The sequence below is a fragment of the Culex quinquefasciatus genome, chromosome 3, assembly GCF_015732765.1.
Source record: "Culex quinquefasciatus strain JHB chromosome 3, VPISU_Cqui_1.0_pri_paternal, whole genome shotgun sequence".
Lineage (NCBI taxonomy): Eukaryota > Metazoa > Arthropoda > Insecta > Diptera > Culicidae > Culex > Culex quinquefasciatus.
The window spans coordinates 50593006-50608380 of NC_051863.1; the positions used below are offsets into that span (position 1 = coordinate 50593006).

The following is a 15375-nucleotide window of genomic DNA, read 5'->3' on the forward strand; positions in this document are numbered from 1 at the left end:
TCTAAATTCGGGCCCAACTCAAAAGTCATTCGAAACTAGACTAAAAACTGGACCTGCCTTGAAAGTTTCATCAAAATTGGATGAAACGAACCGGAGTGTGGGTCTCGTGGCGCAGGGGTAGCGGCTTCGGCTGCCGATCCCGATGATGCTATGAGACGCGGGTTCGATTCCCGCCTTATCCACTGAGCTTCTATCGGATGGTGAAGTAAAACGTCGGTCCCGGTTTCTCCTGTCTCGTCAGAGGCGCTGGAGCAGAAATCCCACGTTAGAGGAAGGCCATGCCCCGGGGGGCGTAGTGCCAATAGTTTCGTTTTCGAACCGGAGATATGATTTTTTACATTTTAAAATTTTGTTTCTAAGGAGGCATGGCCTTTAGGGTGTTGATCACATTAGAGTTATTGATGCGGTTTGGTCCTAAATTGTGTGCTCTTTCAGAAAAATCTAAAATATTCAGTACATTTTTCTAGAAATCTTAAAGAAATTTTTGTAACACATTTTCCAACAAACGATATTTGCCAAGATATCTACAGCAGAAAAAAATGTATTACTAAGTCTTGTTTTCAATGTCAAAGTCTGCACAAGTCGTCAAATTTTCTGATTATTTTCTGATCAATCCTTATGCCGATGCAAATATTTTTTCAAAGTTTTTGTCCCTGGGCTCTGGCCGGCGTCGAAGGGGGGGGAGAATAAAAAAAATATAAATATTGAAATTACAAGCCATAGTTTCAACATTTGCATGGAAAAAGTGTTTCAAAATGCATTTTACGCTAGTTCAGTTGTTTTTCAATCATTAGTTTTCCAAAAATGTAAGATTTGATGAAAACAAAAATTTTTAGCAAAAAAAAATCCGTTAATAAACATCGAAAATTTTCATAATTTCATATGATTTTTAAACCAACCCAAACATGCTTAACATGATTCAAAACGCAGGGAAATGCATTTTAAATGGATTTCAGCTGATTGCACTTAAATTTCCATTGAAATTTTGAAGTTGTATGAAACAATTTTTTGTCCCCTGATTTTTCGGGCCAATTTGAAACAAAAACTTTAAATAAAATTTGTACCAGCCTTTGTAAAAAAAACGGATAGAAATTGATCAAAATGTTTCATTTGATTTCAACAATTAAAACAAATTGTTTATTGAAAAGATATGCGAAACTCTTTAAAGAGTTATACATTTACAGAAAAAATCCGAAAAAAAAGATGGGATCAGGGATTTTATTTTTATTTGGCTCATCCAAAAATCACGTGGCCATTTGTGAGTGGGGAAATAAAAGTTTCAAATTTAGAAGTCCGTGGTTTATGCACGATCCCTTACGAAAATTAGGCAAAAAATACAAAAAAAGTTTTAAATTAACTTGTACTTTTTGTTGGCAAAACCAGATAAAATGACAGTTAAAGTTAATTGTTTTGAAAACTTTATTTATAATTATCTTAATTAAATCGACATTTTCGATGTAATAATTATACCATTATATCATTTAATGAATTACTAAAAAATGCAAAGTATGGTTTCTACATTTTAATGAATACAAGTGTTGTAAAATGCATTATACAGTAGACTCTTTCTGTGCCGATATTAAAGAGACCGCAAGAGTCCCACCCGTGTGGATCAATCGGACCGCGCACTGGACTCACAATCCAGAGGTTGCTGGTTCGAATCCCGCGGTGGGCGCTCTAAAATTCTTTGTGTAAATATGGGTATTCGGCGCCGTCGCTCCGTGCCATACTTTCATACACTTAGGAGCCCAGGGCGGCGAAGTCCTTGTAGATAAAAAGGAAGACACTAGTGGTTGGTACTAGCAATGGTGGCCGACAGCTATAAAGTCAACTTCGTTCGCAAGAGTATCAAATTACAGAACGAAAAAAATTAAGCATTCTTTTTAAGGTACTGACAAAATCATTGACAGGTGGAGCAATATTGATACCGAGAAGATTGCCAAGGAGTCGACTGTTATCAGTGCTGATGGTTAACAATCATTACTTTTCAAAAATAGATTTCAAGCATGGTTTTCAACATTTTGAAACAAAAACGATCTAGTATTGCTTTTAACATTGTAAAAAAAAGCATGATATCATCGGATTTATGATTTCTTTTTTTGGTCCTAAAATTCGAAATTTGCAAAAAGTCCAAAAGTTCCTGATTTGATTGAAAATGCTATAATAAACGTTAAACAGTGCTACAGTTTGCAAAAAAAAGTTTACAAATACAATTACAAAGTTTTTGCCATGAAAATTTCTGTTCAAGCCAGCACTTAAACTTTTAAAAATTTGTATGGCAACGACCTTAGTGCAACAACAACAATAACAAATTATAAGATCAAAGATAAGCAATGAATTTTAAGAAGAATAATATTTTTATGCTAATGAATTTAGTTTTTTGAACCATACAGGACTTTCTCTATTTCTATCCCCTTTCCCTTGCAATTTTAGTAAGTTTTTTCTTATCTTTTTCTTACTTTCGGTAACCCCTCAACTACAAGCAACAATTGTTCCAAAATGGATTATGATGTAACACACAGCTGAAAGGAACTCCAAAACTCTATTATGTATTCCAAAAGAACTTATTGTATATTGATAATTCACCAATAAAACCGAATTGAATTGAATTGAACCATACGGATCCTTGCTAATGTTAATTTGAAATCTTAAACATGGAAAAAACCCAAAATTTTGGATTTCAACACCGATTCCATCAAAAAGTAATACGCCACTATTTACAAAGGAGTCAATAAACCCTAGAATTCATCCCCATCCCAACATTTTCCCGCGCACACCTAGTCCGTGCTAGTCATTCTCCTTAGTTTTGTTTTTGATTACACCTTCCCACCGAAACCCATCCCATCCACTGGTCCAGGTTCGCTCAGGGATGCTTGGACCTTCCTGGGGCCAATCCTCAATCATAAAATAAAAGAAGCAACAGTTGAATGTCGAACGTGAATAACCCCGCGGGACTCCCGGGACTTGGGCGCTGAAAAAACGTCGAGGAAAAGGAAGGAACAAGAATCACCTATTAACACACTGGCCTAAAGGTAATAATTTTTTCGTTCGTTCGTTGTTTCCCTGTTCACCTTTGGATGCTGGGGGAACCGGCTTTTTTGGGCCGGACGGACCCTTGGTTTGTGCCCGAAAAAAAGAGGGGATTCTACCTTTTGGGATGATAAGTTGTAAAAATCCAACGAAGAATGCAAACGTGAAAAAAAACCCTGCAGTCAGTCAGTCAGTGGTTCAGGGAAGGATGTTGACCCCTTTCTATCGATGGTAACGATTTATTGATTTGATGTTGAGCCTGCCGGACTGGTTCAAGGAATTATATAATGCTGGATCTGGAAGGTTCGCTGCAATCATGCAGGGAGGTTCTGAAAAAAATTGATATTGGATGTGATAACTCGTGATGGTTACAAGCAAACCCCTCATGTTTCTATATCAATTTTTTTGTATTTGTCTGCTCTACAACTTTTTAGAACACTGTTACTCTCTAAAAAATAACCCTGCAAAGTTAGAAAAAAAACGAAATTTTAAAATAAAAAAAAATGTTCTAAATGATTTTTTTTCAAATCGTTACCCTTCTGGGTTAATGGAGCGGTCGTGGCTGAATGGTTACGATGTTCGCTTTATAAGCGAATGGTTCTGGGTTCGATACCCATCTGCTCCCAACGAGAAAGTTCTGGACTCATTGAATTTGGAATTAATGAAAAAACTTCAGCTCACGGCGGGGTTCGATCCCCTGTCCTTAGGATTACCGTGGAGCATTAGTAGCTTTAGTAGGACTTAGACTGATATAGTTGAATCCAAGAAACGGACGAGAATAAAGTTGAATGCAAGTTGAATATCAGAACATACAAGAATGCATTGCATTGCATGCATGCAGGCGCATTTTGAAATGAACCTACATTACCTCGCTATAAAATAGCCTGGGCGACTGCTAGAATTCATCCAATAAGAGATGAGAAGAATTGAAAGCATTCCCATTAGAAATGAGAACACACGAAGAATTCGAACAACAATGCCAACGGTCATTACCACTCGCCTAGGGTTGCTCCTCAGACCATTCACCTTCCCAAAAACCGTCCAACTCCAAGCGAAACTTACTTGAGGATACCGTGGAGATTTTCCCTTAATACTCTTAAAAAAGTGGAGCATCAACACTTCCCGTCTTCCAATTCCCTTTCCTTGTCCCTGGTGCGCGGTGGAGATGGGAGCGGCCGGCAATGGACGGCTGCCATTGTGGTGAGAATCTGGTTCAGGTGGAATTGGTTCTATTCCCAATTATCGATTCCTAGGCAACTTGGGCTTAGACAATCATCACATCACATGGCGAAAATCCAGTCTGCAATCCGCTAAAATCACCGTCTCCTAGCGAAGCGAATCGTTACCCTTCTGGGTTAATGTAGATTCGAAAAGTACATTAAATTTCCCACAAAATGACATGTTCCCAAATATTTTACAGTTGAGTAACGCAAAATGGCAGAGTTTTTAAAACTTTTTTTGCGTTTTTTTCGATGAAAAATACATTTTTCCGGAATGTTGGTCCCTTTGACACCAAACCTCTATCTCATCAACGTTTCAGGCTGCAAATTATTGAAAAACACCTCTTTTTTCGCATGTTCAAAAATGAAAGGGGTCGTACCGCCCCTCGTCTGGAGATATCAAAAAACGTACCTTGGGTTCGTATTCAGGGACAAAATTTACCCCATTAGGACAAAGTTTCACGCAAATCGAAGAGCCGAACCCTCTGCTGTGTGAGTTGGCGGAGAATTACTCAATTATATTATCAGTTGATTATCAAAAAACACACTTAAAGTAAATTAAAAATAAAATATATTACTCATGATTTATTATGACGCTATATGCAAACCTCCAGTTTGTAACAAAGTTATATTAAAATTTATGAAAACATTTAAATGGCATTACAAAATTTTCAAATTTAAACTAAATCAATTGTGTTATTTGTTCGATTTTTATATCTTGTTTACGAAACATTTTCCACTCTGCTGTATTCAATTCATGACCAAAAAAGCATAAAAGTGCCTTTGGTATGATTCCTTGGGTTGCTAATATTTGACCTTTTTGCCTTCCATTGCAGGTCTGAATAGAATGGAGGGAAAATCAAGCAGCTTAAGCTAAATACTTTTTCCACGCGATTTTTTAAATTAAAGCGAATTCCGCAATTTTTTGAAAATGAAATATAAAAGATGCACAACAGTGATGATACTAGTTTAAGAACGCATTTTCTACATTTTAAAAATGATCCCAATTTTTTGAGTAATTTGTATAGGTGTTAGAAAAAAACTAAAATTAAAAAGAAAAAAAATGACCATAAAAAAAATTTATAAATAAATATTAAATTTGATATTTTTAACAGCTTTCATAAGAAATTATTATTTATGATCATATTCTCTGTCTAATGAATAATTTCCGTAGTTTTGCTATTCCTTCTCCTCAAACAATCTTCCCAATCAAAAGCGTCGCAACGATCAAAACGGTAACTCTGAAACGTTTAGCATGCTATAATATGTTGCTCTGTTGCCGAACCCCACTGTATAGTTTGCTATAATATACCATCAGTGGTATCGTTTATAGTTAAGTTTACTATAATGTATAACACTATCGTCGCTTTGCTCGAATGCCATACAGCGAGAGTGAAAACTGCTCACGAACCGAAAACATGGTTAATTCGTCGTTGTATTGCTATCTTGTCGCACGTGCATTTTGTGCCAAATTGAGTTAAGAACGCCATGTTGTGTATCCCTCAATGCCTCACATTTTGTCCATCACAGATCCCCAAAATTTCAAGCCTGAGATATTCAATAAAACCCAAAAAAAACTCTGTTCATTGTTGTCACTCTTTATATGAAAGAAGTTTCAATCTTGTCGTGCTACCTTGACACATCCTGAATTTACTGTAAGTGTGACAACTGACCAAAGAGATTTCACACGTCCGCCCGACCGCCTGTGAACATTTGTATTTTTTTTTTTTTTTTTCAGATTTTCTTTTCCATGTACATTCATTCAGTTAAAATATTATTGAGTGTCCAATCACAATCGATGACTTTTCACCTCAATTTTAAATACTAGCAACTTTCATTTATTCATGAAATATTGTAGCTTTCGCTATTCAGTGATTTCAAATGTAGGAGGTCCTACATGTACAAAAGGGAAAAGGGATACCTTAAAACTAACTTATAAACTATATAAAGAGCGGATCAATGCAGCTGAAGTGAACATTTGTAATTGTATCTCGGGACTCCGGCAACCAAATTCAACCAAACTTCGGAACATTGCACAGAATGGTCAACTCAACAAAACGTGTCTGATAATGTTTACATTGCGTGATCTATTTTTTGTTTATTTAAGGCTGGTACAAATATTAAAAAACAAAATTAAGGAATGAAATGAAATTAATCAGCCTGTGCCTGTTGTTGCCTTCTTGAAGCCGCTGAATGATTTTTTTATCTAAGTCAATTGTGTTTCAAAATGTATATAATTTTGTGGTACAATCATTGACATCCTAGTTGGCAATCATTGATTAATGACGATTTCCATAACTTAAGGTGAAGCCGTTGATCAGTTTTGAAGAAAATTGATCATCACTGTAAAATATTCGGTATTAAATTCTATTTAACGAATTTCAGCAACAAAAAGAATCAGCATGTGCCGGTTGTAGCCTTCTTGAAACCACTGAAGGAATTTTTGATCTAAATCAATTGTACTTCAAAATTTATATAATTTTGTGGTACAGTCATTGACGTCCTAGTTGGCAATCATTGATTAATGATGATTTTCATAACTTAACAAGGAATGGGGTAATCGTTACCAAAAGGAATCAGCATGTGTAGGGCACTTTTCTGAACAACTTGTTGAAGGAATTTTGTCAAAATATTGAAAGCGACGCAAAATTTATATCTTTGAACGAAAAATCATGACAATGATGGAAGTCTTCACGTTAACAAGCAATGGGATAATCGATACCAAACAGTATCAGCATGCTATTCTAAACAACTTGTAGAAGGAATTTTGTCAAAATTTTGAAAGCGACGCAAAATTTATATCTTTGAACGAAAAATTAGGGCATTAATGGAAGGTTTCACGTTAAATCATACATTTTTGGAAAACTAATGATTGCACAACAACAGAACTAGTGTAAAATGCATTTTAAAACATTTTTTTCAGTCAAATGTTGAAAATATGGCCTGTTATCCCAATTTTTTTGCCCACCCCTCGGAACGTCAAAAAGCTACGTGCGACAAGATAGCACAACAGCGTCGAATTCATAAAAAGGTTCTTTTGAGAAAAAGAAAAGTAATTTATTTCATATATCTTAGCAAGTTTATTATACATATACCAAATAAGACAATATCATTCGAAAAATAAGTTCGTATAAAAGCTTTCAGTTTCAAGCAAAACAAGTAACAAATCTTGACACAATTTCTAACCTAGAAATATTTTATTTTCGAGCTTCCCACCAACTCCATCACGAATAGAACTGGTTGACCTCATTCAGCAGCCGCTCGATAGTGGTCTCATCGACCGGAATGAATCGCTTCGAGTTGCGGCTAAAGTAGTAGATATCACCCGTGTAGATGTCGAACCACAGCGCGTGAATGTGCAGGTCGTGCGATTCGAGCCTCTTCTTCAGAAACCCGTACGAGGCAATGTTCTCGATCTGCTGCAGCGTGTTCACCTGGGACAGCTTGTCCTCGATGGCGAACTGGTTCTCCGGATCGATGTACGCCACAAACTTCCGGAGGGGCGTTTCCGACGAGAATATGATGGGTTTGTCGAGGCCGGTTTCCTGAAGGTTTTGAAACTTTTCCAAACTCGTGTCGGCGTGCTCGCAGAGCCACGCACGGAGCGGGGAAATTCGACGATTTTTCTACAATTAGATGAATTTAAGAATTGGTCTGATTAAGAAAATCCACTAAATTGACTAACCCTGGAAGCAAACTGCGGATCCCGTAGTTGGTACAGCAGGTTCATAGCTTTGCAATCGCTGTGGCCGCACACGATGATGTGCTTGATGTTGTTGACCACGCAGCCCAGCTCCAGCGCTGCCGGCTCACAGCTAAAGTACTCGTCCTGGAAGTGTTCGGCGTGCGGGACCAGGTTGCCCGCGTTTCGCACCACGAACATGTCGCCCACGTGCGTGTCCGTGTACCGGGTGGGGATCATCCGACTGTCCATGCAGGTGAAGAACACCGCTTTGGGCTGAAATCCAATTATCGGTAGAATTTAAATTCAAAATATTTCCGTACAATTTTTTAAACATTGTTTTTGCCTTCCTCACCTCACTGAGGCAAGGCTATAAAATCACTCGAAAAATTAACTTCTTAAATACACCTCCTAGATATACCTTCACGTATACCTATCGACTCAGAATCAAATTCTGAACAAATGTCTGTGGGGATGTGTGTAGACATGATTTTTTTTTTCCACACGATTATCTCAGAACTGGCTGAACCGATTTTAGCCGGATCCACCTTAGTCTGTTCGTATTGGGGTCCCCTAAGACCCTATTAAATTTTATTCTGTTTAGTAAAGTACTTTTAAAGTTATGCCATGACAAAGTTTTTTTGTAGCTGCAAAAAAGGGTGATTTTTGCATAACCTCAAATGCCGGGTCTTTTTGGTTACGCGCGAGAGTCGCGCAGCATGCGTATCGCCCGGTTGCCACATTGCTTAAACAATGTATGCGTCTCTTCTGGAAAAAGTCTGTATTAATTTTGTTGCTGAATACATCATTTTGTCTCGACAAAGATTTACACGAACTTTTTACTGAAATAAGACATAAGACATAAGACATTGTTTACTAAGACTAGGGGGACAGCATGCAATTCCATCGTGCAATTAATGTTGGCATATCAGCACTTTTAAATTCAATTACAGCCCCTCCTTTTCTCCTTTATTTTGGAGAGTTAGTAAAAAAAGAATTGAAATTTGCTGTTCTGGTAAAAACAATAATTATAAAAAAATTAAATGAAAAAAAAATCAAAAAATTAATAAAATAAATAAATGAAATTTGTAAATACGACCTAAAATACAACATGAATGTGAGGAAGGCACCAACCACCTTGAGGTGGATTAAGTATCGTTTTTTACGAACTAATTTATGGCCATTTGAAATATCTATTTTGCAGATTTGCATATACCGTCATCAGGAGTGACATTAGGTCTGGGGGGGCTGAAATTTGTATGACCCAATCTCACCCCCAGACCCAATGTCACCCTTGATGACGGTATTCAATGGAGACTAGGGTGCCCAGAAAAAACCACTCTCTGCTCCACAACGATATTTTGGGTTATTTTAAGCAACTGTGCCAATTTTGAGCGAAATTTGTTGAGATAAACCCATTGATACTCGAGTCTAAATTTTGTAAAAATGTTGTTCATTAGAAAATGGCATTTTTAAATCACTAATAACTTTTCAGGGTCGAGTTTTACAGCTTTAGTATGTTGTACAAAGTTGTAGAGTATTTAATTTTCATAGGAAATTTCTCTTTTTTGGGAATATTTGGATGGAAGTAGCGCACCGTGCAAACCAAACCGTAAGAATATAAGGTTTTTCATACATTTTTCCAATTTTCCAGTAATGTGAAGTACCCAAAAATGTGTTGCTTCAACAATTTTATGAAAAGTTAATGTACTTCATGATTTGGAACAATAAAGACAGATTATTTTTGACACAAAATATTTAATAAATGCCAATTGCCTATTTAAACTCAGGTAAACAAATATAACATAATTTCATCAGTGAAAATTTTAGTTATCAGTTTATCAAACTTAAATTTTCAATTCTGTTGCGGGAACGCCGTGGCTGACTGGTTACGGTGTTCGCTTTGTAAGCGAATGGTTCTGGGTTCGACTCCCATCTGCTCCCAACGAGAAAATTAGGAACACATAAATTTGAAATGATGAATATGAACGAAAAATCAAAGTTGCTCGAGGCGGGGTTCGATCCTCCGTCCTTTGAATTGGTAAGCATTAGATTAGATTAGATTAAATTTTCAATTCTGTTTCGATAACAGATTTAAATGTTTTAATTTCAGCAAAAAAAAACATTAAAATATCGGTGTAATTTACTTTTTTGCAGCAAAAAAATAACTTAGTTTTGGCAATTAGGTAAAATTTAATTCATAAACTAAACATACTAATCTATTTTTCTACATCTGCTATGAATCTACAGTCCATACTCGATATTCCTAAGCCTCGATTATCCGAAGGTTTGTATGGGGCTTTGAATAATCAACTCATGATAGAAAAAAATCATATTTTTATAATTTTCTTATTTTTAAATATCAAATTCGAGTTCTGCGACCTAATTTTGCTCAATTTTTATTAAGGGTTGACAGCCTAACAAATTACCAAATGCAGTTTCTCTATATTTCATTACCGACATCAGCCGCAATCTAGGATTTAAGTTTGTTTTTGCAAATATTCTTCAACATTTATGGCTTGAAAAATCATGGAGCGAAAAAACACATTTCAGTGAACTTGAAAATTTCAATAAAAGAAAAAAGACGTGCAATCAGCTGAAAACATTTTAAAAGAACTTGTCTGAACATATTTTAAATTTTTCATAAAATTCAAAGAACAGTATGTACCGCAGAAAGGTTTTTTCGCAAAAATAAATATATCTTGAGTACTTACACAGTAAAAAAATGTGTGAATTTGTAAGGTGTAATTTTGATAGGTTGAATATTACCTCTTTTATGATACAATTTTACCTCAATGTAGACTGAAAAAGTGACATTACAGTAAAATTACACATTTTTTCTGACATAAAATATGTACACCTTCCCAAATTTTATATTACCATGATTATTTTTTTCTGTGTAGATACTTTGAAAACCATTCATTGCAATCAACTGGACAAATTTAAAATGCTGTTTAAAACACTTTTTTATTCTAATATTGAATCTTTGGCTGTGGCTTAGATTTTAATATATAATATATCTTTACATGCTAGCCGATTTAATTATAATTAAGGATTCACAGCACGCGAACATTTTTTGCTTCGACTTTTTTACGGAAATTGCCATAACTCTGAATAGAAAACAGTTAGGGTCCCATTTTTTGTATTAGGTCCTGTAGAAATGTCATGCAAAGTTAACAACCCCTAACTGATCTAATTGTTTCAATCAGGCCTGCAAAAAGTTTCCAACCCAGCGTACACATGAAGCAAACCAAAATGTCAGTTCACTGCTAGCATGTGACTGCAAGCCTACTGTGTCTATTCAACCACTACCGCCTGACTTGTGCCGATCGGCTGCTGGAGAATGAGAGACGTGAAAAAATGAGCTACACTCACTCAATTCGTGTCATATGACTGACTCGTAAAATCATCTTTAAACACTATTTTGACTATTTTCAAACTATTTAATGGTTGTAGACTATGCAAAACACTTAAAACAACCATAAATTATATTCAAAATTACATTTCCACGCATAAATACAAACTTTTTGTGTAAAAACTTGTTTCTTTATGTGTGTGCGTGCAACGTCGAATGAACGTTGGTCGACTACTGCCTCGCATTGCTGCTGCTCAATGAGCTAGGGCACTCACGACTGCGCCGGGTTTGTTTATGTCACGGTTTTGCGGTTCAGTGAAAGGATCTCAAAAAATCGTGTCAGCGTCGCCGATTTTCGCGTCATGACCCCTGACATTTTCAGCACTGGTTTCAATAGTTTCTTCAAAATGCCAAAGACACTTGCAAAATTGCAATTTTCTGCTTGATTTGCAAAATTACTTTTATAAAGAAATTTAACTGAACTTCTCAACTATCTTCTAGAAAAAATATGTCAAAAAGTAGCTTTTAAAGTACAGTCAGTGGGGGTGACTATGGGTAAAAAAACGATACACCTCTCGTAATTTCTTAATAACAAAAACAATTTGAATACCATCGAAAATCTTTTATCGTAGAATTGTTCTTAGATAGTTTACTAACATTTTCCCAAAATATGGTGTAATTTGATGGACTCTACCTTAAATGGCAATCGTTTGAAAATTGACCCAATCTCACCCCTTTGAGGGGGTGACATTGGGTCAAATGAAACAAAAATGATGCTCAAATACAAAGATATAGTAAAAACAAGTCATCCAACAGTGTTTCTTGTTCGAGGGAATCGTATTGACATGCTATAATGTTTGAAGTAGAGATTTTCAAACATTTGGGTACTTTTATTCCAACAAAATTTTTAGAATGTTGATTTTTCGAGAGGTCATTTTTGGCCAAAAACGTACCTCAACTTTAGACAGCTGCTAAAATGACAGGATTTGTTCTAGGAACGAGATTTTTTCAGAAAAGTCATCTTAAGATGTCCCTTGCACAACCCTTTTAACAGAATTTAGTTTCATTGAGAAGTACCTGAGAAATTTTAAAATCCGTAAAAAAATACTTTGACCCAATCTCACCCCCCAGACCCAATGTCACCCCCACTGACGGTACTTTACTAAAAGCAATAATTTTCAATAGGGACTCATGAGACCCCAAGACGGATCGAATAAAACATTAAAGATTTCACCCTGAACGTCTGCATTAAAAGTCTTTCCTCAGTCAACTTAACTGCGCATGCCTCAAAACTCAAACAACTGCTCGGTTATCAGCGCATCACTCTCGCTGAACGTGCGAAGCACTACAAGAACGCCGACAGCAGCCGCCGACCTAGAACACTCACCTGTGGATTGTCCCGGACTTTCTGAAACTCCTTCACCATCTGCTCGCGGGTGGTGTTGCGATACCGCATCACGCCTCGCAGTATTCGATCCATGACTCACAACTATACTTCGTAGAGGTACAAACTAACTTTAAGACGACGTAAAGCTAGTAGACAGCAGCGTTCACAGTGCGTTTGGTTTCGGTGGATGGCATTCTGCGGGTGCTGACGATGTTTCACTCCATTTTGGACAGTCTAAAATTAGTGTACAAATAGATTTATTAACGAAATCATCCCGAATTCGCTGGTAATGGGTCCGACAAATACACTTTTGTCGCGGAGACCTGCAAGTCAGCAGCTTCAATTGACTGTAAACATTGAGTGCGACTAGTAGCAGACACACAACTTGTGCTTGGAGAGCTTCACCAATACAGGCAGTGATGCACGTGCTTGCCGCCCGTATCAAGACGGTGTCGGTTTATAAGTTATGAACACACAACGACTGGACGACTACGACGACCAATACGGCCGATAATTACGTCACGGCGCGGCGTTGACTTCACATTCGCGTCAACAAGCACGCAACGGTCAACTAATAGATGCAAGGCGACACAAGTGGACACGGGTTCAGCACGGTTCACGTAACGGCCAAGGTCATCGGATGGCGCCGGAGAGGAGGCGTGTCCCAAAGTGTCACAAGGTTACGTCCAAAGATAACTCACGCACGCACGCACCAACGGGATGGGTGTTTTCCGTTTCAACGTTCGACAGTTACTAATATCAGTCCCGGGGTTAGCATAAGCGCTTATCGCTTATCAGTTTGTTTCTTACTTTCTTTTCCTTCGTGGCGTTGGAATCGCGGGCAGAGCGAGCTACGTATAGATAGTATTAAGGAGCAAAGTCCCGACGAGCCAATCAGCTTGATCGGGGGTGCTGATAAGAGAATGTGTTTTAATCAATTTTGATTATGAAAACTTACAGTTCTGTTTCGTAATCAGTAATAGTTACGTTCTAAAAATACACTCATACAAAGTCAGGCACTAGAAACAATTTATAGCTTTTTAAATCTTAAAAAATACCAGGGGGGGGTGCTCCCCTTTCAACTTAAATTTGCTCAAAATATGTCTGGGGGGTCATTGACAAACACCGTAATAAAAAAATCCCTTGCGTGTGACAAGGGGGGAATATAAATACTCAAATTTTCAAAATTTGCAATATAGGAATCAAACGAAGCGAAATTTGGTTTGCTTTTTTCACATTAAAAGAGTTTTTTTTTTTTGAAAATACATTTTTTTTTCAAAATACCAAGCAAAATACCGTATTTTTTTCGAATTACTCAAATTTTCATAATTTGTGATATGGGTATCAAACGAAGCAAAATTTAGTTTGGTTTTCACTTTATTAGATTTTTTGTGAAATAGTAAAATTTTCACAAAATACCGTATTTTTTCGAAAATACTCCATTTTTTAAATTTGCAATACAGCTAGACTCGATTATCTGAAGGCCTCTGAAAAATTTCACTTCAGATAATCAAATCACGAAAAAAAAAAATTTTTTTCGCTGTCTAATTTTTGATTGTCGAGCTTAGCCCCTAAACTACGCTAAAATGATTTAAAAATTTTAAATCCAAGATGGCAGAGAGATAATACTGAGAAAATGCATTTTAATTTTTTATAGGCAATAAATAATTCAAATTGGAATAAAATGGGGTCGCAGAACTCGAATTTTATGTTTAAAATAAAAAAAAAAATACGAAAAAGAAATATTTTTTTTCCTTATTCGATTATTTCAAGTCCCATACAAACCTTCGGATAATCGAACTTCGAGAAATCAAAACTTTGGATAATCGAGTCTGGACTGTATGGATATCAAATGAAGCAAATTTGTGTATGAAGCATACAAAATTTGAATGTTTGTATGAAGCATTCAAAATTTCGCTTCGTTTGATACCCATATTGCATATTTTGAAATTATTATTATTTTCGAAAAAATACGGTATTTTGTGAAAATTTTAGATGTTTTAAAAATTTTAGTATTTTTGAATGAAAATGGTAACTTGTGAAAATTATAGTATTTACGAAAAAAAAACTCTGATAAACAGAAAAAGGCAAACAAAATTTCGAGTACATATTTTAACTCTAAAACATACAACATTTTCAAAAAATATATGCTTAGTGAAAGTATTGAAAATTTTACCATATCATGATGAACTAATCGATTTGAGAAAAAATAATGGGTTATCGTCCATTATCGGCAAAAAGATTATCGTTATCGTCCCTACGATAACGATAACATTATCGTTATCTTCAGACGATAATATTATCGACGATAATTTTATCGATTAACAACCATGATTCAATCATGATTTTTTTCGTATTTTACATTTTCTTGCTTTGACATAAAACTCGAGTTTTGCTACCTTATTTTACTAAAATTTTATTTATTAATTGTCTGTTTACGGTGTGCTTTGTAGAACAACCTCAAGATAAAAAAAATTTCAAGTCTGATATGTTGCACCATGAAATAAGCTCTTTCCCGACTTATTGCAGCAGAATTTTTCTTCAGAAATATCGCAGATTTTCGACGGGTTTATGTACGTATTTATCAATTTTCTTATAAATATGCCTTGAGAGACTCCAAATTACGTATTTGAAAAATATTTGACCTCGAATAAAAAGTTTCCGAACTTAATTTACCAGATTTCTTGCATTCTTCTCAAAA

General features: G+C 36.0%; 1 protein-coding gene across 2 annotated transcripts; it reads right to left on the minus strand.

Annotated features, from left to right (window-relative positions):
* Positions 1–7360: 7360 nt before the first annotated feature.
* On the minus strand, positions 7361–13423 carry LOC6039829 (beta carbonic anhydrase 1). Of its 2 annotated transcripts, XM_038265587.1 has the most exons (4): positions 12981–13423; positions 12675–12908; positions 7936–8208; positions 7361–7876 (listed from the first exon to the last, which is right to left on the minus strand). In XM_038265587.1, the coding sequence occupies exons 2-4, from the start codon at positions 12765–12767 to the stop codon at positions 7475–7477; spliced, it is 768 nt and encodes a 255-aa protein (XP_038121515.1). In that variant the 5' UTR covers positions 12768–12908; positions 12981–13423; the 3' UTR covers positions 7361–7474. The 2 variants fall into 2 exon arrangements, with proteins under 2 accessions (XP_038121515.1, XP_001849341.2); XM_001849289.2 differs by having other exon boundaries at positions 12675–13423.
* Positions 13424–15375: the final 1952 nt, after the last annotated feature.